At 38.4% G+C, this 27,505-nt stretch overlaps 1 protein-coding gene across 1 annotated transcript in view; it reads right to left on the reverse strand.

Moving 5' to 3' along the window:
* The window catches only part of SNTG2 (syntrophin gamma 2), a 254,057-nt gene that overhangs the window by 86,892 nt on the left and 139,660 nt on the right, over window positions 1–27,505 (reverse strand). The window contains exons 11-12 of the mRNA XM_043510185.1: window positions 26,908–26,946; window positions 1,509–1,625 (exon numbers count right to left, since the gene is read on the reverse strand). Of these exons, the coding sequence (XP_043366120.1) occupies window positions 1,509–1,625; window positions 26,908–26,946 (156 nt within the window). The remainder of the gene's footprint in view (window positions 1–1,508; window positions 1,626–26,907; window positions 26,947–27,505) is intronic.

Genomic DNA, 27,505 nt, shown 5'->3' on the forward strand with positions numbered 1-27,505 from the left:
TTTTCACAAGGAGCAATACCACTACAAAAACTCTCCAGAAACATGGCAGTGAAGGAGATATATCAAGATAATGTGGGGAAAATGCTACAATACGTTTATTCTCACTTATTTGATATGAGCAGAGAGCTGAATTTTGATAAATTAACTAGTTTATCTTCAATTTGTATCACTGAGATGAATAGTTTTAATGATATCAAATATTCCCCTTCTACAATAGGTCTGAAAGTCATAATTAACATTAATAAAAGACTGTCATTGTGTGTTGTATTATTTATTGGCTTAATGTTTTCTTTCTGCTTTATTGTCTTTTAACTAGAGACAGATACAATAGGTTAACTGATTTAAATATTAGTCTCTGAGTTGAGGTGTTTTTTAGTTTACTTGCATTTGAGAGATCAGGATTTAATTTTAAATTGAGTCCTTCACATCTAGTTTTGTTAACTCCAAATTAAGCAAAAGATTGGTACTTGGCCATTTTTGACCCCGATGGTACTAATGTAATGTTCATTTGGCCTTGAACTGTAGCATAGCGCAAGAGGGACTGTGTTATTGATTGCTACTGCCTAAGATTCATAAATCATCCTATCTCTCACTTTACCATACTCCAGTAAGATGGTTTACACTTAAAGTGCTTGGATTTGCTCCTATTTCACCTGAAAGCAATGGAAGTTATACTATTGACTTCAGTGGGGGCATAAATAGGCAGTTTATTTGCAGTTGTTTTTTTAATGTTCCTTTTTGTTCTTTACAATTTTTTTTCCTGAGAGCAACAGCACTCTATTGTATAAGTGGAAGAAAAAGAAGAATAGGAAAGTTATGATGTGTTATGGTATGGATTGTTTTGAGATTTTTAGAATGCTCTAATTTATTTTTATTCAGTTTCTTTCAGTGAAATTTTAGTACTCTTGAAAGGTACGGGATTAGTCAACTGTGGAGATTGAGGTCCTCCATTTTATCTAAAGAAAAAGTACAACTCTGACAGTAGCACTCTGACACTTTATCTTACACTACCCCACCAGTATGCTGTAACCTTTGGGGAATGTCTCATGTCTAGGAGGAGGTGTAGGGATAATTTATCCCCTGTGAACATTCAACAAATCGCCTTTTGGCAAAGATCAACACAATTAGTGCTGTGATATGGATTCCTTTCTTAAAGGAGCTAGAGTAAGTACCAGCTCATTTCACATACAGGTAGGCATCAGAACAAATGTAAGGTAGCAAGTTTTGGTCACAACCAACCTGAGAGGAATTTGAACCAGTGCCTTAAAAACAAAAGCTCTGTGTCCCATTAACAATCCAGTTTTCCCAGAACTTTATGGCTGGGATTATCAAAAGTGCCTCAGGAATGCCAAATTGCAATTCAATAGGATTTGGGTGCCTAACTCTCTTAGGCTTATTTGAAAATTTCAGCCTAAAGCTTTATTTAGTAGGAAAGAATTCATTTCCAGTGCTTACAAAAGGATAGAATCAGTAATCAAAACCTTACAAAAAATAAATTGGTTTCTTACCGGTGGAGTGCTGAAAATGTAGAAGGATGAACCCTTCAGTGCCAGAAACTTGTATTTGTAGAGTTGAGATGAATCAGTTCCCTCGAGTCTTTCATTCACCCAGCCCATATGAATAATCTGCAGAGTAAATCCTTTGAAAAATTAGAACTCAAGCTTCAACAGCAGCATAATATACCCTTTACATAGGAGTTCTCCCTCTCCCTAGAACACCACTCAGTTAATGAGGGCAGTGGCCTTAGATTTGAAACCTGTTGTCCCATCCTCCCCTTTGCCTTCCTCAGCCCTGCTCCCTAAATTATACTCCATGCCAGTGTGTAGGGAGCTCCCCTAGAGGTGTGATTCATATTGCACAGGCTCTCTGAATCCTTTCTGCCCTGTGCAGCAGTATCACATTGATATCTGGTGTGTTGAGTGTCCGCTTCAACTATGAGGGAAAGTGGATGGGACTGGACCCATAAAGATTAGGGATAGGGAAATTTATTCTGATAAAAAAGCTGTCCAAATCTTTTTCCATACTTCAACCCAGCCATTTAGGGTGGTTCCAAAAATGTCACTTATTTAACACTCTATGCGCTGCTGCAATTTCTGGTTTTGGCCAGGACCTGGAATAGCGATATTGAAATATTACAAAAAGGCTGTTCCCACAGTATTTGTGACCCAGTGAAAACCAGGCAGCACTAGTAATTCTATGAGAGTTGCTTCCAAACAAAAGACATGTGGATAAGTCCATTGGCTTATCTGAAACCAAGTGGTTCACTAGATATTGAAGTTTGTCCATAACTAAAAGAATTACATCACATTCTCTTCTTCCAGGGGTTTACACTTGCATACATTTCTTCAAATGAGAATTGTAAGTGTTTCTGTGCTGGTAGAGTCAAATTCCAAGGGCTTTTGTTGCTCATCTCACATATTTTTGATTTACTTTAAAGTTATTATAAATAAATTTGTCATTATTTTACAATCATTTTAAAAGTTGTTTTATGTAACCTTGAAATTCAGGAATAAGTAAGATTTTATTATCTCTTTCTGAGTTAGATAAACCCTGAAGAACCACATTCTAGCACAGTGCCAGTACACTAGCTGGTATGCTTAATTTCACATCACCATGCTGACTATATGACCTTTAATATGCCTTGAAATATTTATCTGGCCTTAATTATAGTGCTCTGCAAATCTTCAAATGTAAATGGCCAATCTTGATGCCCTTGCTGAGTTTTTGTACTTAGCATGGAATTTCCAAAGTACCTAAGTAACTGAAGAGCACAAGTTCCACAGCACATCTGAAATCTCGCCCTCAGCCCACACACAACACAGAACCTTACTTGAAACCAGTGGGAATTTAGCCTGAGTAAGGGATGCATTAACATGTGTAGAAATTTCAGGATTCATCCCCAAGTGAGATTCGAAGAGAAGAAGTGACTCATTTGTATTATGAAATTAAGATAAACTTTTGAATGTGACCAGAGCATGGAGCTGAAACAATGTACAGTAAGAGCACAGACTGAACACAGAAACACATTGCTATGGTCACATTTTTATCTTAGCATGATTCATACATTGTTGTCTAGCTCTGTTGTTTAATACATAATTATCTCTGCTATCAGTTAACTTATTTTAAACAATATTCTATACCAACATAGTGCTATTGCTTCTCTACTCTCTTCTACTGAACAATAACTTCATTAAAATGTTAATGTTGTAGGAAACAGTGCAGTAAATACAGTAGACCTTCCAATTCTCACTTTCCTATTGTGTAAACTCAATAATTCTCACCAAAATATTGCTTCACCACTCACCAGCACAGCTTTAATAACTGAATGCTCAGACACTTCATTACTTTAACAAAATATACCACAGTACTGCTCAGACTCTCCTACAAACAATAGCACAGATTGCTTATACTTGCATGCCATTACCATAATAAATAAAGGGCAATAGCCAAAACAAAGGAACAAAGTACATTTTGTGATGCCAGATCCTTGATATTTTTTACAATCATATTTGTTTGCTTACCTGCTAATTTGCAAACCTTGTTAACCCACATTGGGTTTCCCAGTCATTATTGGAAAGTAAATTAGATCCTATTACAGAGTCAAAGATACAGAATGCTGTGCATGATAATAATTTGCAGTTCTAATGACCCCCTTTCAAATCTAAGGATCTCAAAGCTTCATAATAATTGGTAGGGAAAATGGGACATAGTCAGACAATGTAACATGCTCAGGTCATACTTCAAATCAAATATCGCAGAGCCAACAAAATTATAGCTACATCTCCTATATCTCAATCCTGTTCCTTTAAAACAGTAGATCAAGGAAAAGAGGTTGTTTTTGTTTAAGGTTCGGACCGGGAAATCAGAAGACTGATATTCTACTTCTGGTCCTCCACATAGTTCATGTGTGAACTTGGATAAAACACTTACCCTCTTTATGGCTATGTCTTCACTGAAGAAGGGAAAAAAAAGGAACATGTTTCCATTGAGGAAGTTATCTTGATGTAAAATCCCAGTAGCGACAAGACACTAGTTTTTACTTCAATGTAGCTAGGCAAGATAAATCCCAGGTGGGGAAATATAGTGTTGGCCTTGACAAGCTGCACTGAGGTTAAAACCTACCTGTGGCTTATCTCCAGGAGGATTTTATATCAAGATAGTTATCTCAATTTGCCTATCCCAGTGTAAGAACACACCTTTTTTTTTGCAGTGAAGATATGGCATGTGCCACAGTTTCCTCTCTGTATATGGATATCACAAAGTTGTGAGGACTGCATCTGTAGTATTTGTAAAGTGTTCTGAGATCCTTGAATGCAAGATGTTATAGAAGTGCAAAATATTATGACTCCAGTCTAGCACTTAAGAAATCCCATTCCTATTTAGCAAAACACTGAAGCATATGTTTTAATTTTAAGCACAGGCTTAATGGTCACTGTGCATTGTTGAAGAGGGAATGATTTAGGCACGTGCTTAAGTGTTTTTGCTGAACTGGTGCCTGTATTATTATTCCATGTTACTGTGATGGTCAGTGTCAAAAGATTTGGTTTGAATACATCCTTCTCCATGACATACCCAGACTCTCAATTATCTGCAAACTTTGGATTGAAGTCTCATGGTAAAATGGTCACTTTGATTTCAACTCCATATGCAGCACGGAGAAGTGCATAGGAACTAAGAAAAGAAAAACTACTGAAGTAGTAGTTAACTGGACTTTGATCTGGTTCAATTCAAATTTCCAGTACATATTCAAGTCAGTTTTTATTTAAATCAAACTGATTTTCTCCTTCCTTTTAATAAACAATTTATTTATATTATTTAAATGGCGAAATTCTGCTTGCACGAGTCTTTGCAGAATCAGAGAATAATGTTGTGTTTATAATACTGTAGACACAATAAAAGATTTTAAAAATCTAATCATTGTGCCTGATTTGTCAGTGCCAATCAGTAGATAACTAAATTTTGTCGTATGTTCTTACAATTTTGCATCTGCAACTGATTTTTCACTCAGAATGTTGGCACACAACCAAAAGCCATTTTGTTACATTTTAGCTCAAAAAGCAGGGGAAAACTCATATGAATTCAATTAAAGCTACCCAAATATGCACTCAGAATTTGAACTGAACCTACACATCAGTTGGACTACTCACTTACATTTATGCAGGTGCTGAAGTTTTTGCTGGAATGGGCCATAGAGGGCAGGCTGAGGCCATTTGAAAATATGGTCCTTTTATTAGCTGAATTATTTCTGAACTCTAATATCATCCATTTAATTTATAATGGAAGCAAACAGATGGATGATCACAAGGTGGACTAATGACTCTACTCTATCAAAGTCTATAGAAAATCAAACACACAGCAATACCTCAATTACATTTCAAATACACTGGACTGCAGAAAATATTCCATAGTGCCTAGTTTGCTTGATTGAAATAGCCCTCAAAATTAACAGCTCAAAATGATAAAAAATTATTAGTTATGACATCTAAGTTTTATATGCATAACAATGTATGTACAAACCAAATATTGCAGAGCTACAGCTCCAAGAAACAAAAGAAAAGCCACCAAGCGGAAAGCCAAATAGAAGAATATTACAAAAGTAAATAGCGATTGTACACTTAAAACGTAGTTGAAAATGAAGAAAAAGAAATGTTTTGTCTCCCATATTCGATGATAGTTCCCTAGACATGCCAGAAAATGATGAAGTGACTTTCAATTTTCAGTAAAAAAAACAAACAAAACAACAAAAAAAGAGCAGCAATTATTTAACTTCACTTTGTCAACAGTTCCTGTGGGAAAAAAGTAATTTTTTGTGCTGTAAAGTACAAGTGAAAGTATTGGTTTGCTGACTTATGCCATTTCATATAAAAGAATACAAAAATTAATCTGGTAAACCTGGGAGGTGAGTTAAAGCCTTATATAAATTAGAACACTACCAATGACTTTAAAGTTTCTGAACTGGGGGCTGTCATCAAAATACCATCAGACACTTAACTTCAGTGACTGTTAGGTGCGAGTAAACAGAATTCAGAATTTCCTGGCATTTATAAAATATATTCATTCATTGGACGCCTAAATCAATAAATTTTAATAATGGATCCATTTTTTCTTAATGAAGTGATGAATAAGGAGCAAGAAATAAACTGTTCCATACATTCAAAAGAATTCCCTCATCAGACCATTACTGTTGATTTAATGTGTGTGTGTGTGTGTGTGTGTGTGTGTGTGTGTACGCATATATATATATATATATATATATATATATATACACACACATACACCCCCCACTGAAAAGGCTACAGTATAGCAAAATTATGTACAGTTTTTGTTAGGCATCTTGCTATGTTAAAAATTCAGAGGCAAAGAATTTCTCGGGTCTTGTTATTCAAATATACAAATGATCAGTTAGCAACAGCAGTTTTTTAAAAAGAGATATATGGGAAATAAACTAGTAGCTGCTTTTGCATCTCTATTATGGTGCATGTCTCAAGAAAATAAACAAATGGCAATCAAAGCTAGATAGATTTCTAAACACTTGACATAAAAAAATCAACATTGTAAAATCTGCTAGAATAATAATTATATAATGGTGACAGGTTTCAGAGTGGTAGCCGTGTTAGTCTGTGTCAGCAAAAAACAAAAACAAAAACAAGGAGTACTTGTGGCACCTTAAAAAAACTACAAAAAAACTTTTGTAGTGATAATCAGGATGGCTCATTTCAAACAGTTGACAAGAAGGTGTGAGTAACAGCAGGGGAAAAATTAGCATGGGGAAATAGTTTTTACTTTGTGTAATGACCCATCCACTCTCAGTCTTTATTCAGGCCTAATTTAATGATGTCCAGTTTTCAAATTAGTTCCAATTCTGCAGTTTCTCATTGGAGTCTGTTATTGAAGTTTTCTTGTTGGAGAATAGTGACTTTTAGGTATCAAATTGAGTGATTAGGGAAGTTGAAGTGTTCTCTGACTTGTTTTTGAATGTTATAATTCTTGATGTCTGATTTGTGTCCATTTATTCTTTGACGTAGAGATTGTCCAGTTTGGCCAATGTACATGGCAGAGAGGTATTGCTGGCACAAACAAACAAACAAACAAACAAACAAACAAAAAAAGTTTTTTTCTCCAGCTGATAATAGCCCACCTTAATTGAGTAGTCTCATTACAGTTGGTATGGCAACACCCATTTGTTCATGTTCTCTGTGTGTGTATATATATATCTATATATATCTTCCTACTGTATTTTTCACTGCATGCATCCGATAAAGTGGGTTTTAGCCCACAGAAGCTTATGCCCAAATAATTATATAATTATATCATATATAATGTACCTCAAGATACACTGGTCTAACTGCCTATTGACACATGGATTGGACAAACAATTTATTAATACCATAAATAGTTGCTTTTCAGAGTTTCACAAGCGACTCTTGTAACTCAATTCTATGAACCTTTAAAATGAAGATATTTAAACTATGAAGAAAACTATCATAAACTAGGATAAAGAGGAACTATTTTTTAAAAATCCTTAGTATCCAAAGACAAACCAAAATTTATTTTAAAAAGAGAAAGATGTATATAATTTTGAACAAACAGGAATAAAAACTACTATGGCTAAGCAGGAATATGAATGCATAAGTATATAAGTCCTAAAAATGCATCCTTTGGAAACCTTGTTTGCAACCTTATGGTTGACAATAAATCTTTGTAGGATCATGCTCTAAAAAGTCAAGAGCAGAGTCAATGTGAAAAAATCCTTCTCCACCTTCCACTACGTTTTTATTGAATGGGAGTTTCCAGGATTTTTTATTTTTGAAGAAGGGAAAGTGAGTGCTTTGTGCATAATATTGGTCAGGTTATTTAAAATATAAAAATCATCACAGAGCAAGGCAAAGTTAACAAAGGTAGCAGGCAAGAGGGAGGCTCTGATTAAGACTGTTCTCCTTGGTATCAGATGATAGAACAAGGAGTAATGGACTCAAGTTGCAGTGGGGAAGGTTTAGGTTGGATATTAGGAAAAACTTTTTCAGTAGGAGGGTGGTGAAGCACTGGAATGGGTTACTTAGGGAGGTGGTGGAATCTCTTTCTTTGGAGGTTTTTAAGGTCAGACTTGACAAAGCCCTGGCTGGGATAATTTAGTTGGGGACTGGTCCAGCTTTGAGCAGGGGGTTGGACTAGATAACCTCCTGAGGTCCCTTCCATATGATTCTATGGTTCTATGAAATGTAGAAGCCAAATAGGAGTAAAAGATATATGCAACCAAAATTTTTCTTAAATAATAATAATAAAAAAAAACAGCTTGGGGGAGGTGATCAGGAAGGTGAAAATTAAAAAATCAGGAATGAGGCAGAACTGCTAGCAAGGTCTGGCCCCAAGCAAATGCCTGTCCTCACTCCCAAAGCTCATTTTATCCCAGTCCTTTTTATTTCCTGTTACCAAACATGAGTAAAAGAAACATCTATTTTTTTTAAATGAAAGCTTAGACTGTGACATCACATGACTCCAGGAGATGGGACACTAGTCATGTTCCTAATGAGTCTCTGCATTAATGCAACCCTGCACATCCACACGTAACCGCTCCTCTTCAATTCATAAAGCCTTTTGCTAGTTCTCACTTTCTCCCTCTGCCCCACTCCTTGTCAGTGCCTAATTTGTGCTGGGGCTGAGCCCTGGCACCTCTAGTCTTGGCAGTTCATAGCCCCTGCACCTCTGGGCTCCCAGCCAGCTGCCACCGCTCTTCATACCATGCCACGACCTGCCCTGCTGCTGGTGGCGCTGAGCTGAGTGCTCAGCCTGCAGATCCTACTTTCTGGTCGCCCACCAGTGCTTAATTAGTGCTGGGGCTTGCTGAAGCTGAGCTCTGGCACTCTTTCATTACAAATTAAGCACTGCCCCTTGCATACCTATGATCTCATTTTCTTCTTCTCTTACTGACTTCCCCTCCCCAAAACTTGTTCATTCTCTCCCTACCACTCCCCTTCATTCTCTCACACACAACTTATTCTTCTCTCCTTTCCTCTCCTCACTATACACTCTCATTCACCCAGGACTCTTTTCCCTCTCTCTTTCTGTTCCCCTCTGCAAACTCTCCCTCCCTTTCCCTGCTCTTCAGACAGGCACTCTCAATCTCTCTGCCTGCAGATTCTCCCACTCTTGTCTTTCTCTTCTTGCACTCCTAAACTTTCAGTAGTTTACCTCAGTGTAAAGGAGAGGAGTCTGCTGCATAACAGCATAAAGCAGCACAGCAAGATCTCTATTTCCTCCTCCCCCTGCAGTTGTTGCAGGGACCCAGGGTTACACCAACAAGGAGTGTATGTGTGGTGGGAGGGAATGGTTTGGTCCAGAAAAGCATCACACAGAGAAGCAGCAGTACATGTGTATATTTTAGTGGGAAAGGGCAGAAGCCTTTTGCTTTAATCCCCACTCATAGGTAGGCAGAATTGAAAGGAGCATTTCTAAGGAAGTGGAGGGACAAGTTGTGAGGGCAACATGTCCAGCCCATTTCCCCCAGTGATTGTACCTATGGAAGAGAAGCTGAAGGCAGAGACCAGGTGAAAGCCAAATACAGAACATACTTCTAGATCCTAGCAATGGTATCCCTGTACTGTTTATATTTGTCACTTTATCTTAAAAAATTTAAGAGAGATTGAAGAAGTCTAGAGAAGATGCTTAGAAGTTTGGCAGGATATTGCAATGACTAGGGGGACATTTAGTTTGAAAAGACATGACTTCAGTTGAAAAGTTCAAAATTATGAAGGAGAATTCATAATATGAAATAAGGGAACATTTGATTAAATTAAGTGGGAGATCACAAAGGGAAATGCTACTTCACACTATATATAATGAACCTCTGAACACAGTCACAATAACTTAACCAAACCCTGTGGCTGAATTGTAGTAGCCAATGACTACTAACCACATATGTATCTAGGGAAACTAAGGGCTCAATATTATCATTATCAAAGCCATATTTGGGGTTGGGTCATATCTCCCCTGCTTTTGTGGGAGTTAGGGGAAAAATTACTCTGAGAAAAAACAATTCCTTTTAGATACTTGGAATGCAGAGAGAGTGCACTAACTGATTCAGGAGATGCAAATCATAGAATATCAGGGTTGGAATGGACCTCAGGAGGTTATCTAGTCCAATCCCCTGCTCAAAGCAGGACCAAGATATCTCCTTCTGCTGTGCTACTCCCAGTCATGGGCAGGCCCCGCCATCAACCTGCAGCCCAGAGTGGTAGGACCATCTGATGGCTGGTGAAAACAGCCAGACCTGTCAGAGGTGTGCATATGAGAGGAACTAAAAGCACAGCTCACCCAGTAACTGTGATGCATGCAATAATGAATGGGGTGGATTACCAAAGAGGGTGCAGAGATGGAGCAGTATTGTAATTCCCTAAGCACAGGCAGATAGGTGTGGCTGGTTGTTACTTGGGCCGCACAGGAGATACTTTCTACCCATATACGTAGCAGGCACAATCAGGACCCAAGATAATGGTAAGACAATATATCATCAGACTGCAGCACATAATATGCTTATCAGAGGGCAGTGGGAGGGATAATTTGCCACTGATTTACATGTACAATTCTCTTGCTGATGTGTGGGGAGTGAACCACTTTACACAGAGCATAGTTTAAGTAAGGATGGTTGATAGCTAACTTGATGGACCTTTGTTAGTGATTAATTAATACTTATTAAGGAAATAATCTATTTTATGTATCAGAGGGATAGCTGTGTTAATCTGGATCTGTAAAAGCGACAAAGAGTCCTGACTCTTTGCCGAATCTATTTTATAAATCTTTTTGACAAGTTCACCAAAGCACATCATTGTCATGACTACTATTTTTAATACTTTTACATTTGTAAATTGTTCTATTAATTACATTGTGCACAGAATTTCTTATCCTTGGACATGATAATGGTCAAGATCATGTTTTGCAGCTACAGGGTTCATTGTACTGTTGAAAATTTGCTTGGTTAAATGCATAGATACTAAATAACATTTATAAATGCTGCTTTTAATTTTTATAGTCCAGTGTAATATTGGTTAACTACCCATTCATGATTACATGCGTCTTGGTGACCTGTGCTTTTATAGATTCATAGTGACCTGTGCTTTTAGACTCCTTGTAGTCGCTTTCAAGTGCACCCTTCTAGTGACAGGTTTGGCTGCCTTCATGCAGCCCTACCACTCTTCAAATGAATCTCTGGTCTGCACCCTTTTCCTACCCCCAATGCTAATTTAACAAGCTCAACTGAGTTTGGCCTCTGTAAGCTCCTTTTCTCCATAAGTCAGACCAACGAGCCGATTAAAGTGATTCAAAAACAGCTTCGTCAAAACAAAGCATTATTTATTCTTTCACCCACAGGTGCAGAGCATACATATAAAACCAAAGAGGCCTATAGGCACATTTCCCCTCACCAACAATTTAATCTTTTCTTGGAAGCTATGGTAAGCTCCATTCAGCCCAGTTACCCTCATCTCTAGGCTCAAGAAGCAGCCTGCTTGCTGCAGCTTCTGTCTGTTTTGACTCAGCCTGTGTATCAGCCTCATTCTGCTGGCAACCTTTCTTCTCCTTCCCCCTCCCTCCCCTTCCTGCCCAGGCTGGCATCTTTAAGGTTTTAATATACATTTTGATCCTAAAATCAGCCTGAGAAGGGTAAACTTTGCCAACCTAGTGCATGACAGACCGGGGATTATTTCCCACTTAATGATTTCCCCAACGACTCTTGGTAAAGAGAAGGTACTGTCCTAGGGAATACCAAGAGTCCTTGGGGAAATCATTAAGTGGGAAATAATCCCGGGTCTGTCACGCACTAGGTTGGCAAAGTTTAGTTTCCTGCTTACAGCCTACTTTTGAGTTAAGTCTATGGATTCAGGCAGGATAATATCACACAGATAAAGTGCACACAATATTTATAAAAATATAATACACAGAACTTGTTCACTCTCCAAAACATGTCATAATATGTTTCTCTAATATTAAGAACATGTATCATTGTGTCAATAATATTAGCATATACAAGGCCAGATCCTCAGCAGCAGCTATGGAGTAGTCAAATACAGTGGAGGTAGGGTTGCACAGAAGAGTCCTTTCCTTATCCTGGTGTCTCTCTGCTTCATGCTGGCTTCATGCACATTTGAGAAACAATTTGTACTTGCTGCCCCCGGCCTCATGACCGTTAGTCATTACCGGGATGCAAGGGAGTCCCAGCCACACCTTGTGCACTAATAGCTGTGAGAGGTGGTAGCACAGGATTAGCTATAGTGGCATCTATAAAACCCAAAAGTCACCCTATGCATGGGAGAGCCCATGTAGAATGAATCAAATTAGTTTAGGACTGCTTTATGTTAGAGGACAACGAAAAGCATTCAGAGTGTGGCTCCAACTCAGGGCCAGTAAGTACAACACACAAGTCTGACAAATATTGTGGCCTTTTGATGCAGTTAAACTTTTACTTTGAAGGCTTATTTTCTCCTATTACTGTTTAGTGAAAATTCCCTTAAGCATCCAATAAAGATAAGTCCTTTTTTCCGGTTTTCATGGTTAAGCTCATCTATCATATTCTGGAGATCACATATGTTGGATACCAACAAAACAAGATTCAGAGTCTCAGAATCTAAGTATGTTTCTCCTCTCTAACCCCTTTCTGTTCAGTTCAATCTGTAGAAAATGTTTTTGAAATAAATCATAAATAGTCTTTGCTTTGACAAAGACTGTTACAACCTTTTATCTCTTTGTAGTTTTATGTTCCCCCCTGTATTTTTCCCTAACATCTTCCCTTGCTAATACTTCACAGTCCCAGTCACTCTGTGTTTGCTATTTAATTCTCATGCAAGTCATGCTTTGATGTACTTTCTACCAGAAATCAGAATTAATTTTCCAAATTGATTGTAAATGTTCATTTTTATTATTTTCATGTAACCTAGGTTTATTTCTGTTCTTAGTCACTTAACAAGTCACTTAACCTTTTTGCTTTTTGCAGTTCTAAAATGAGGGTAATACTAGTTATCTACTACACAGGGGTATTGTGAAGATTAAACATACCTAAGTATGAGTAGAGCTAATATTTGTCTAGTGCTTTGAACTGTTACTAATTTGTCATTACAATTAATTTTTATTTTCACTGAGACTTGAGTTCCCAGAAAATCAGTGAAGATGATCAAGAGAATTTCACAAAGAATTGTGAAACTGTCCTTCATATAAACAAAGTAGGGGCAATTATCAAGACAGATTTTAAATCTACCCCCAAGATTTTATGCATTAAGAATGGGAAATATTGATAAAGAACATAGCTGAAGCCCAAGTGGGTGTAGAACAGTCACGTAGGTTATTTCTACACTGCAGAAAAGATCTGCGGCAGTGAGTCTCAGAGACTGGTTCAACTGACCTGGCTTCAAGGACTTATGCTATGAGGCTAAAAATAGCTGTGTAGACATTTGAGCTTGGGCTGGAGCCTGGGCTCTCAAACCCAGTGGTCTCAGAGCCCAGGCTCCAGTCCAAGCCCAAACATCTGCACTATTTTTAGCCTGTAGTGCAAGCCCAAATCAATTGACCCAGGCTGCAGACTTGTTTTTGCAGTGTAGAAATACCCTGAATGACTGTTCTATACCCAACTGAGTGTCAAACATGTTCTATATCAATATTTCACGTTCTTAGTGCATATGTCCTAGGACTGTATTTTGAAGTAAACCTTAATCTTTCTAATTTAACAACTAGAAGAAGTTAATTTTAGCAACATTTTATATATTCAGAAATCTTTTGTGTTTATTGTAAGAAAATGAGAAAAAAAGAGATTAATGCTATGAGGATGTGTGCACTATTTCTTTAAATCGTAGCAGGAAGCCTAGCAGGAAGGGGCTTGGGAAGCTTCTAAGCAGTCGCTCTATAGTGAAAGAGCTACAGAGAGAAGCCTTAATGCTAATACTATTAAAGTTCCTCGTTCAGTATCAGAAGAAAGTGACTCTCTGATTCTTTTGCCAAATGAGAGATGATAAAGGCCTGATGCGAAGAGCCCAGTAACTTCAATGAGAGTCGTACTATTGACATCAATAGACCTTGGATCAGGTCCTAAAAGGACAATACATCATTCTAAACAGGGATCCCCAGGATGAAGAGAAGAGAAGGCTCAGAAAGCACTTCCTTAGTTTAGCATAGTGTAATTTAAATGTACATTACCCATATTAACATTGCAAACAGGATATTATGTTAACCAATGGAACCAATTAGTATGAGAAATTCTGATATAAGCTAATGGGAGTTTCATGTGTGGAATGGCTGCAGATAAGAATCCACTATTTTTGAGGTAGTTGAAATATATACCAACTGTGGTACTGTCATTGGTCACCCTGATTCCCACAACTCCAGGTTCTAAATCTCTGTATCCGTACAGATTGCTATCTAGACAAGCCATTGGATGGTGGGACAACTGGGCTCATGAAAAATGAGAGAAAGGCAAAGGCATCATGACACGTGATCTGTGAACGTCACTGCATTGGGGTCAGTCATGCCCTGACAGGTCACAAGTGAGTTCCATTTAGAGTACATCATCTTATCTCCAAAACTGGAAAATAAAATCAAACTGCAAATAGAGATATTGGGAATACCCTGTAAATGTGCTTTACAGCACAAACTTAAAATGATAAATATTGGATTAACCCTTAATCAATATTGCTCTATTAATATGGAAAAGAAATCACACACTTTTACAGTTTCAATGAGACGGAAGGACGATAAATCCTATTAGCCTATAAAAACCCCTACAGATGATTCTGTGTACAGAAAAATATCTAATTTAATGTTTCATAAAAAATATGCAGTGATCCAATGATGTGTGTCTTTTTGGAAATTGAGTAACAAATCTTACTGCCTCCTGATAATACACTCAAGCACTTTCCAGTTTCTGGAACAGTATGATAAATTATATCAAGCAGAATCAGAAGGTGATAATGTTTGGACAATGGTCATTGTAAATATCCTACATGTCTAGCAAAATATGTTACAACCTGGCTCAATCCCTATCCCTGGAGAGGCACTGGTCTGTTGTTTTGTGATTACTGGGCCTAAAACTTTACCCTAATTGTAAGCTTAAATGTAAAAAGTATGTAAAAGTTCATAAGATGTCACAATAACTTATGTTGTTTTTTTCCTGCTTGGGAATTAACTATGGAAAATAGGTCAAGTTGTGTTCAATAATAAATATTATGAACAAGTGCAAGAAAACAAAACAGGGAGACTAGATTAGTCCAGACAAAAAAAGGCCTATTGATATGACTCAAGGACTGTGTTCAGATTGGACTTCATAAACAAGAAGATATGGGGTCCAGAAGATACAGAGTGCAGAAATTAATGGACCAAAATTGGTGTCCGGCCTAATTGGTGAACAAAATAACAAGGGCACGAACTATGTCACCCACTTTTCCGCTTATTGGGGATCTTAAAAAAAAAGAGCCTTTGAAAAAAATCTTATCTTTCCAACTCATGTCAGCTCATCTCAATTCATTCATCTTCCTAAATCCCAAAACAGAGGAAGCAGACAGGAGTAAAAGTTTTTCTTCCTGGGAGGAAGATCATTAGGCCTTGCTTTGTTTAAGAAACTGTTTTTCACCTGAGAGTTGTGAAAGTCATCATATCATCATGACATCCAGTCCCCAGCCCATCAGTGAAGATACCTAACTGCCAGCACAACAGATGCGTGTAAGATCCCGTTCTGTTTCCCTTTCTTTTGTGTTACCTTCTGCTCCTCTTCTTTCCTCTTGTCTTCTCTCTCACTGTCTTGGCTTTTCATCGAATTTTGAAATCAACTGAACTACATCAGCACAGTAAGATGAGTAGGATACCTGCCCTATTTCAGGAGAAAAGATCCAACCAAATGATTTCCGACTGGAAAGTGAACCATGGCCAAGCAACAGGTATCACGGTCAACATGCCAACTAAAGCATCCATTTGTAATGGACCAGCATTCAGAGTTCCAAAAATATCAAAAAAGGCCATAGTCCCTCACACCCCCTTTTTTATCCTATCTCATCTCTCCTCCACTTTTCATCTGTTCTGTCTGTTAAAAACAGGACTTGTGAATACCCTTCACGCATCAGGACAGAATAAAATTAACCCTTTCCTTTTTATCAAAGAACATTTGTTAATGAAAATAAGAGACTGATATTTTGCTTCCAAAAGGAGAAAAACTTTAACAGGTTTTGATTTAGTTATTTAGTTTATTTTGTGTAATCACTCAATTTCATAGACATTAAAACCAGAAGTGACCATCATGATCATCTTGTCTGACCTCCTGTACATTGCAGATCACAGAACCTCACCCACCCTCTCCTGTAATAGATCCATAACCTCTGGCTGAGTCACTGAAGTCCTCAAATCATATTACAGAGAATCCACCATTTAATTTAATTTAAACCAGCAAGTAACCCGTGCCCCATGCTGCAGAGGAAGGCAAAAACCCAGGGTCTCTGCCAATCTAACCTGGGAAAAAATTCCTTCCTGACACCAAATACAGCAGTCAGTTAAACTCTGAGCATGTGGGCAAGACCCAACAGCCAGACACTTGGGAAAGAATACTCTGTAGTAGCTCAGAGCCCTCCACGTCTGGTGTCCCATCACCAGTCATTGTGGATCTTTGCTGCTAGCAGTCTCAGATCGACTTCATGCTATTGTAGGCAGTCCTGTCATATCATCCCCTCCATAAACTTTTCAACCTCCGTCTTGAAGCCAGTTAGGTTTTTTGCCCCTTTGTGTGTGACTGCTCCCCAAAGGCGACTGCTCCCGATAGGCGATTGCTCTAGAACTCTACTCCTCTGATGGTCAGAAATCTTTGTCTAATTTCAAGCCTAAACTTGTTGATGGCCAGTTTATATCCATTTGTTTTTGTGTCAACATAGGCATATAACTTAAATAACTCCTCTTCCTCCCCGGTATTTCAGTTTCAGTATACATGCTTATTTTAATTTCTTGTGCTTGATAAATAAACGTTCAAAATTAGACTGAACACTTTTGGGTGTTTGCCAAGAAGCAAATAAACCACAGCCTCTGTAGAAAAAAAGATGGACCGAAATATCACTGTTTTAACATTGGACAATGAAAAAGTTTATAAACACCTTTAACTCTTTTGGCCCTTGAGATTAATACAACAGTTGTGAGAGGACCCAACCACTGGATCCCACATAATTCTAAGCCCCCTAGGCCTGGGTAGTGACTGTCAGTGGTGCCCATGGTCATATGCACATTACACATGGGATTTAGCATTGGCAAGGGCACGAAGTCATCACTTCTAGGCCCTCCCAATGGCAGTGACAAAGAAAAAGAGCACTGGCCACCCAACTGCCCACTCAGGGCTTGCTCTGCAGCCCATCTGTCATGACAGGTGGGGAGGATTTGGGATCAAACCTAAGCAGTGCTGTGACCCCCAAGAACCAGATTGCAATACCACTCAATCATTTTTGGCCCCATTGTGATGGAGAGTCCATAGGGCCAAACCTGAGTAGGCAGTGAGGTGGCCAGCACTGCTCCTTCTTGCTGCTGCCTTGAGGACAGCTCCAGCACCAGAGCTCCTCTCCCGGGGGCCTTACAGGCTTCTCCCTGTTTCCAGCAGCCCATGCCCCCTCTGCTCTAACCACAGGGTTCACTCAGAAACAGCCTCAATACTTGCTACAAGTATGGGGAGCTGCAATGAATGCCTGTATGGGGGAGCCAGCTGGGAGAGGGGAAGCAGGGAGCCCTGGGGCATACCATGTGAAAAATTCCTACGGCCAGGTTATTGTTCCTAGCTCTGGGTCTCTAAAGCACACTCCAGAATCAGACCCCATGTCTGATACCCTTCTTGGCCAGTGGACCCCAAAGTTTGGTTGCCTTAGCTCCTGGAACTAGTGCTTAGCCCTTGTGAGGTCCTAGTTGCGTAACCACATTTTCCCAGAGAACACTGAGCTGTGGGAGCCCTGGTTCCTACTTAAACTCTTCAGGAACAACATGGCAGGAAAGCAAGAAACACAGACTTAGCAAATGAATTTCTTAACAACAGACACTTCACTCTTGAAAGCACTAGAGATTGACAGATGTGTGAAAAATGGTCAATGGTCCTTGATGGCACTCTTATTGTAAGCCACTGTGGTGTTCAGTGATCACTCAGTGCTCCATGTACTTCAAAGAGATCTGCTTTATTCTGTGATGGATTCCAGCTGGCTGTGCAGCATAATAACAACATGAGCTTCTGCAGTGCCCCACTCAGACTCTCTGTCTGGGAAGCTCAGCCCTTAAAGGCACATCATCCCTTCTCACCAAAACTTAACATCATTTTAAAAACCAACATTAATATAACACACAATTACAAATGCTTATATGCAATCTGTAACTAAACTTACTAAAATATTAAATTGTCTTTGAGGTGCCTTTTGCTGTCACATGGATCTGCAGTGCTCCTCTCAAACATCAGCACTGTCAGGAGGAGGTGAATCCATTTGTTCCAGTCATTTTATGTCTCGAGCCTCCATTGTCTCAACCTGCTATGGTTGTTGCCTGTCTGAGGACCTCTTGGGTAAAACAGCAGACTGGGATTTGGAGGTATCACCTATTTCTCCTTTGTATGGTCCATTAGGGTGACAACCTGATATGACTATCGGGCAATCTTTTGTGACACCGCTGCTGTTTGAGACCATTGTTTCCCATCATAGATACGCAGAGTGTCATTTACTTTAAATGGTGGCAGCTCCCCTGACTCCAAATCATACTGATTTTTTTGTTTTGTCTTAGTTCTCTGTACATCTGCAAGTCTCCAGTGACTCTGAAATCAGTTTGTAATAATGCAGGCAGTCTTGTTTTCCAAATTCAACAAAATGTCAGCAGGTAACAACCCAGGCATCACTGGTATGCCTTTCTGTAATTTAACAGTGCTAAATACAGATCAGAGTCTGACTCTGTAGTATTTTTCAGAAGATGCTTTATTATTCTGACACTGTTTTCCACAACTTCATTGGATTTGGGATAATAGGGACTAATGGCTACATGTCTCAACTTGTACTTTACTGTGAAGTGCTTAAACTCAAGCCCACTAAACTGTGGCCCATTGTCAGACATTACTAAGTGAGGTATACATGTCCAGCAAAAACAGACTTGACATGCACTATTATCTTGCAAGTGAGAATCACAGGGAAGTGAGAATCACAGTCTAGCATAACTACATGTTTTTTTTCCAGCAAACAAAGAAATTATGCCTACTTTTTTATTCCAATGGGCGTTTTTTTCTGTGCCACCAACATAGGTTTTTTTTTGACTTTCGCCTCTATTTTTGGCATGTAAGATAAGTTTTAATATCATCCTCAGTGTTGCTGTTCATTTGAGGCCATATAAAATTCTTTTAGATTTCTCAATCCATAAATGACTTTCATATATCCTTTTAAACAAAATCCCATCTAGTATTGAGAGCTCTCCCTTACATCGATAATAGGGGCCAGGAACCTCCCTAACTTGTGCTAGTAGCCTTAATTACTTCCTGCAGGGTCTTATCCTGAGCAAATGACTCTGGCGAGCACAGTCCACTTTTCATCTGAAACAGGATACACACAAAATCTAACTCGGGAATTTGCTCTATTGCACTTTTGTCAAATGCTCTAGAGCGTTTGTCTGCAGCCACCAAATCCCTCAGATTTCTAATAAAATCGCAAATCATACACTTGTAGCTAAAAAAAAAAATCCCCATCAGGGGATGGGGGCAGGAAGAGTTGCCGGGCCCCTTTTGACAATGGGAATAAGTGATTCATGGTCAATTTCAGTTAACATAGGTCTGTCATAAATAAAGACATGAAACTTTTTACATGTGGACTAAGGTGAAAGCCTCCTTCTCTTTTTGAGCAAATTGACACTCATTTTTTGTTAGCACCCATGACGCATAAGCCACTAAGTCTCCAGTATTAACTAAACTATTGTACGAGGACTGCGCCAATACCTTTCTTCGAGACACAGACAGCTTAGGTCTATGCTAACTGTCAGGACTGAGGCCTCTTTAATTAAATCCTTCTGTTTCTCAACCTCTGTATTAAGATTTACATCCCACATCCATTGGACATCATAGCACAATAGTGTTCTCAAGTTGCTGATTTAGGCAGTTAGATTTGGCTTTCCTTACATAAGTTCACCATTCCAAGGAAGTTTTGTACTCCTTCCTTATCTGTTTTGGCAGGCATGTTAGTGATGGCCTCATCTTGCTGTGTAAACATACCTTGGAGAGAAGTTGTTTCTGTTAAATTTACTTTATACTTTTTTATTTGTTTAGCTTTTGCTTAGCACCTCTTGCTGTTTGCAAAGCTGCCTGGGGCCTCTGGTCATGCATTTCTATTGGTTTTCCTCAAGACAAAATATCACCTAGTATCCTCTACTCCATCACAATTTGTTGCATTTTGCGATGAGACACTTGGGCACTGAACACAATCCATACAGCTGTCTAGTAAAGTATAATAAAGAATAGAATGATCAGACTCAGAGAAGAACACACTATGTTCATGAGGGGTCAACACGGCTTTTGTAAAAGGAAACCTTGCCTCACCAATCTATTAGAATTCTTTGAGGGTGTCAACAAGCATGTGGAGAAGGGTGATCCAGTTGATATAGAATATCTGGACTTTCAGAAAGCATTTGACAAGGTCCCAAATCAAAGGCTCTTAAGCAAACTAAGCAGTAACAGGATAAAAGGCAAGGTCCTCTCAAGTAACTGATTAAAATATAGGAAACAAAGGGTAGGAAAAAAATGGGCAGTTTTCAAAATGGAGAGAGCTAAAAGGAGGGTCCTCCAGGGATCTGTACTGGAACCTATGCTGTTCAACATATTCATAAATGATCTCAAAAAGTGGTGAACACTGAGGTGGCAAAATTTGCAGATAGTAAAAAATTACTCAAGACAGCTAAGTCTAAAACTGACTGCAAAGAGTTACAAAGGGATCTCACTTAACTGGGTGACAGGGTAACAAAATGGCAGATGAAATTCTATGTTGATAAGTGCAAAGTACTGCTCATTGGAAAATATAATTCCACTACACATACGAAATGATGGAGTCTAAATTAGCTGTTACCTACTCAAAAAAGAGATCTTGGAATCAATGTGGATAGCTCTTTGAAAATATTGTGCAGCAGCAGTCAAAAGAAGCTAACAGAATATTAGGAACCACTGAGAAAGAAATAGTTAATATCATATCATATATAAAATATTGTATCAAATATCATAATGCTACTATATACATCCATGGAATCCTCACACCTTGAATATTGAATACAGTTCTTGACATCCCATCTCAAACCAGATATATTAGAATTGGAAAAGGTACAGAGAAGAACAAAAAAAAATGATCAGAGGTATGGAACAACTTCCATATGAGGAATGATTAAAAAGACTGGGACTGTTCAGTTTAAAAGAGAGAAAACTAATGGGAGTGTTATGGAATCCACTCACTGCTTGTGGCACCTCCTCCTAGCAGCTCTAGGTATTAGCTCTTGCAAGGCACTTCCCTCCTCTGGCTGTGTATCTACTCATCATCTCTTTCACTCTGAGGCCTCTCTCATTCCCAGAGCTGCAGCTTCTTGTTCCTGGCTTGGTGCTCCGGCCAGGTCACTAAGGTCATCCCCTTCTGGGGAAATCAAAGTCCTTTGAGACCAGCTGTCTGTTGGGTGTCTCTAATGCCTTGCACCATTCCCAGTGGCAACTTCCTTGCAACCTGTTGTTGCTCACAGCTCCTGCACATTATGCAGGCCCTTCTTGTTCCTGCCCAGCTGATCCCATTTCCAGTGGCCTGCTCCCTGTCTCAGGTGCATCCTGGGTAGTTAATTGGCCTGCCTAGCTACTTTAACCCCTCGGGGCCTTATGTGGCCTGGGCACCTCATCACAGGGGGATATGAAAGAGGTCTATAAAATCATGAATGGTGTGGAGAAAGTGAATGGGAAAGTCATTTTCCCTTTACAAGCCCAGCGGTCACCCAATGAAATTAATAGGCAGGAGGTTTAAAACAAACAAAAGGAAGTACTTCTTTACACAACACACAGTCAACCTGTGGAACTCACTGCCAGTGAAGGCCAAAAGTATAACTGGGTCAAAACAGAATTCTATAAATTCATGGAGGATAGGCCCATCAAATACTATAAGCCAAGATGTTCCAGGATGCAACTCCATGATTTGGGTGTCCCTAAACCTCTTGCTGCCAGAAGCTTGGACTGGACAATCACTCGACACATTGCCATGTTCTTTTCTTTCCCTCTGAAGCATTGGGCACTGGCCATTGCTGGAAGACAGAATGCTGGGCTAAATGGACCAGTGGTCTGACACAGTGTGACCATTCTTATGTCCTTAGTTTACTGAAACAGTGTATCCCAATGTTTTCTTTTTCTAAGAGCAGCTGCCATTTGCCGTTGATGCATTAAAGCTAGAAAAATAGTTAGCATCAGTCATACCCCCAAAATTTCTCCCCTTGCATGTAGTACAAAAATGTTCCCTTAATTTTTTTTTAATTCTTCTGGATCTCTACATAAGTGAAGGGCTCCATCTTTTTTCTCCTGACAATGACCAACAAATGTACCCACTCTGTCAATTCTTCTCTTGCTCTATATTCTCAGAGCAATGAGCCTATTGAGCTCTTTTAGCCTTCTCTTTCAGGCAAAGGGAACTCTCTTAGGGACATGGATTGTTGGGCAGTTGGGTTCTTTTAATTTTCTTCTGTGCTCTCTTGAGAATTTCCCTATCCCCTGGAAGATGCCATCAAACTCTTTCTAAATTGTTGTAGTCCCCCGTCCCTCTAAAAGAGTATCCTCTTGATGAGACGAAGTGCTTGATGCACTTTTAACCAATAACAGGATCTCTTCTCCGTGGTGACTGTACCAGCCTTATCCTGGCTTCTCCAAACTCAGCTGTTGTGGGCAGGATTTCCCCAGTTTTCAGTGGGAATGCAAAATTTCTTGAGGCCTTGCTTGACCTTGACACTGTATCAGAGCTTTGGCCTTCCTCTGTGTTGCAGGCAGTTCTTAAGTTGGGCATAGAGCATGGCAGAGGCATATGCTCCATGTGTCCCAGCCAACAAAGCCTGTGAATGTCCAGTGTAGTCTGCATAGACTGTAGGCTGGTTCTTTCAAGGATCTCATTATTAGTGATCCATTGGTCCTAAGTAACTCCAATGATTTTTATAAGACAATGGAGTTGACAAATGTTCAATCACCGCTCCTACTTGATTGCCACAGTGTGTGTAAATCTATGTGCTGTTTTTCCTGAATTCCAACTTTGAGGCCCACATGATTTTCTGCCTCAAGATTCTTCTCATGTAGTATTTGGGATTCTCTATCATGTCTATGGTGTCAGAGCAGTGTCCATCCTCCAAAGGGACTGCATAACTTTCTTTGCTTGGCAAATTTTAATTGCTCTGTCACGGGTTTCTTCTTTCAGTAGTCTATTTCTGACTATTTTATTCCAGATCCCAGCTTCGATCTAGCCTCTTGTCAGAGACTCAGTTAGCCCCCCATATTGCAAGATTGGCTCTTCAATCTTGTTACTAGATCAGTAACAAAATCCTCTATGGTTTACCTTCTTTTTGTACTCCCTGTTTAAAAATCTCTCTCATGTTTCATTGTGATGTGAAGTGCAGTACTCATCAAATGTTTATAGTGCAATTTCATAGTGAGCCCCTGCCTAAGTTAACTGAAAACTATTAAACATACCAAGTGCTTCAGAACTAGCTATTGTCAGAAATAAGGCTACATTATCACTGTCATCTTTCTTGCTGGCACCCATTGTTGCAGATATAGAATAATGTGCTTTTTAAAGCTTCTCCAGTTATCTTCCGTGTTTTAAGAGCATTTCATTGGGTGGAGCTTTTAACTGCTCCATTCTCCCAGTCTAGGTATTTTCTTAGTTCCTTTTTACTCCTGGTCCTGTGTGGTGTTCAGTGATCCTTCAGTGCTTAAGGTGCTAGAAAAAAGATCTGCGATCTGCTTTATTCTGACAGGTTTCAGAGTAGCAGCCCTATTAGTCTGTATTCGCAAAAAGAAAAGGAGTACTTGTGGCACCTTAGAGACTAACAAATTTATTTGAGCTGTAGCTCACGTAAGCTTATGCTCAAATAAATTTGTTAGTCTCTAAGGTGCCACAAGTACTCCTTTGCTTTATTCTGGTACCCATTTCAACTGACTGTGCATAACAACAACATGAGCTTCTACAATGCCCCCTTAGACTTCGTCTCTGGAAGTCCAGACACTAAAAGAATAGTCCCCAACACCACAGTCCTCTCCAAGGTATTGCCCACCCTAGCATGAGTGTCTAAAATAAACTGATGTCATTAAGATTAGTTGGTTTTCAACACAGATGCAATGTCTTATTTCAGGTTCCAATGCAAAGTGAACATCACTATGAAGGTTTGATGAAGTACATACTGACCTAACCCCCCGATGTAGATAGCTCTATGCTGACAAGAGGACTTCTCCCATCGACACAGCTACCATATGTCGGGAAGGTGGAGTACCTACACTAACGGGATAAGCATAGGTAGAGTCTTCAGAAGACAATCATACGATAAATGAACTTGGGGATTTAAAGTTCATGGGGAAAACTGTGGTTCCAGAATGAAATAGAAATGAAAGCCATACACCCTATCTAATTATACATGCTCAAAAACAAACAAACAAACAAACAAACTCCACAGAAAGCTTCCATCTTATTTTTGTAAGAATTTCCAAGCCTTAAAATACACAAATATCATTCCACACATTTACATCAAAGTAGCTTTTCAAATCTCCTTCAGTTTCTCAAATATTTTTTTCATTACCTTCCCTGTAAGTTTCATTCCCCTTTATAGTCAGATGTACTAAGAAACAGTAGAGATTCACAAACCTATGTAGTTTTGCACTGATAGGCTTCATTAAACTTAAGCATCTCAAATCCTCTTCTGCCCACCATTTTCATTTATTACTGTAAAGTTTTGTTTCCAAAGTCTAAATAACCACATTCCCTGGTGAAATGTACACAAGAGTTTCATATTTGGTTGAACATTTCTTTAGGGCACAATTTCATAGGACATTTCAAAGTCATATTGTTGTTCCTTTTATTCACTTCATCTTGCCAAGTTCTATATAATCTTTGTTTTCTTTTCCCTTTTTGCACAGTACCTTCTCCAGCACAGTCATTTATAGGCATACTTTAGCTTCTCCTGTTCCTGAAATTAATATTCTGATTTAGTTTCTTATAATATGCTTGCATCTTGAATGGAAACAGTATTGCTCTATCAAATATTGCAGAGACAAGTATTTCTTTTGAAAAACAAAGTTATGTGTACTCAATTCATATTGATGCAACATTAACATTAAGAAATCAACCACTTGCAAAAGTCAGGAATTAAGGGGAAAAGCTCATAGCTAACTGCCCCATTGTCCTTCTCTCTTTAATATCTTGAACTAGAGCACTTGCACCGAATCCTGCAAACCTTCCTTCAGTGAAACTCCTGTTGATTTCAAACAGAATTTCTTATTCAGCCTTTCACACAGTAAGTTATAAAACAGATGCTATTCAGCCTATGCTTGATTTTAGCATCCCTGCAGATCCATAAAAGTGCTCCCCCAAGTGCATTAGGTACTAATGGGAGCACAAATTACATTATTAGTAGTATTTGTTATTTATACACTACCACAGGTAGGCAAAACAATTATACAGAATATCTTTCATCAACCTTTATTGGATATCAATTTAAATAAATAATAGTACTTCAAAAAAGAGTCTTAAGATGCATATTCTTCCCTGCAAATATTTGCTTAAATTTCAGTAATTGAGAGATAATCTAGCAACTAGAAAAGGAGTACTTGTGGCACCTTAGAGACTAACAAATTTATTAGAGCATAAGCTTTCGTGAGCTACAGCTCACTTCATCGGATGTGAGCTGTAGCTCACGAAAGCTTATGCTCTAATAAATTTGTTAGTCTCTAAGGTGCCACAAGTACTCCTTTTCTTTTTGCGAATACAGACTAACACGGCTGCTACTCTGAAACCTGTCAATCTAGCAACTGACATCTAGTTTCAATTATTTTTTTTTTGCTAACCTTAATTATAAATTTTATCCATATTAGGCTGTTTCATGAGGAAGAACTATGTGAGAAACTAAAGTTTCAATGGAACATCCATTCATTTTGTTTTTGAAGCAACTTTTGGGCTCATTCTCTAATGCACTTAAAATTCTTTTATAGTTCTCAAGTTATTTAATTCCACATAATACTGATTCTCCCATAAGAAAAGTGAAGTGATTTCCTGGATACAAAAATTGCTACTGGGTTAGAAATGTAATAAACCTCCTAAAAGTTTCTATAAATCTCCCAACAAGATTTTACAAACAAGATGACAAAACAAAGTAAGAGATAAACTAATGTATGAGTTGTTAATTACATAACAAACTTATGTTTGACTCTAACAGATTTTAGAATGATTTTAGAATCAGCCTTTGATTGCAGTACAGTTCAGTTTATGAAAAGCATTTCCATTCTAGAAGTATAACCTGGCTAATTCTCACTTCACCAATCTGAAAACCCATAAAACAACTCATAAAAACAAAAAAGTAGTCTCTCTCCATTTCTCAGCAAGGATTGAATAGCAGGCTGCTGCAATGACAGATCATATTAGTAAGATTTCATTATTTGTATAAAACAGAATGCAATTTATTTGCTAGACTATTATGATTGTGGAGGAAAACTAAAATTATACTTTTCAAAGTAAATGAACACAGTGTATTTGTAATTGAGTATCCTTACTTTTTACTATAATGTTTGTTCTGTCTACATGTAGCTCCAAACTTTTTGCATCCTAAAGCAACTGCACGGAGGCAGATTTTTTCCCCAGCAATTTTTAAAGAGATTTCATTAATGGTAAATATTTATGGACAATACAATTAAAATCTTACCTGGTCTGATAGAGAGCAGCATTTATTTGCCATCTTCATCTGCAGAAAAACAGAGATTAAAGAATAGTCAGAGTGATGAATATATTGTCATATATAATATATTGCTATCATTTGTCATATTAATTCATTTTCAAGGACATATTTAATACACATTTATATATGTTTCCATACAAATATACAACATTAAAAGAAAATCAAGGCTGAAAAATGAAGCCCTCAAAAGTCAGGAACTGACAAAATTAAGATTGCCTATATAAATTTAGCTCTGCCACTCATGTGACTGAGTTATAATACATTCTTTAAATACATATTACCTTCCTCAATTGCACCCCAATTCAACAAAGTGTTTAAGCACTTTGAAGTTAAGAATGTGCTTAAGTGTTTTGCCTCAGTGCACAATTTGGAATGGGACAGAGATGAAGGCAGTTCAATATTTCTCTTTAGTTCATTGTTCAATGTGAAGCTGCTCATCTCTCTTGCTGCACAATATTTAACTGACTGCACCAAATATGGAGTTCTGTTGATTTAGATTTTTCTGTGTCTCCCTGACACTTCTGATAGATTTCACTCCTTTTAATTGAAATATTATTACTACTAT

This window comes from Dermochelys coriacea, chromosome 3 (genome assembly GCF_009764565.3).
Source record: "Dermochelys coriacea isolate rDerCor1 chromosome 3, rDerCor1.pri.v4, whole genome shotgun sequence".
Classification (NCBI taxonomy): Eukaryota; Metazoa; Chordata; order Testudines; family Dermochelyidae; genus Dermochelys; species Dermochelys coriacea.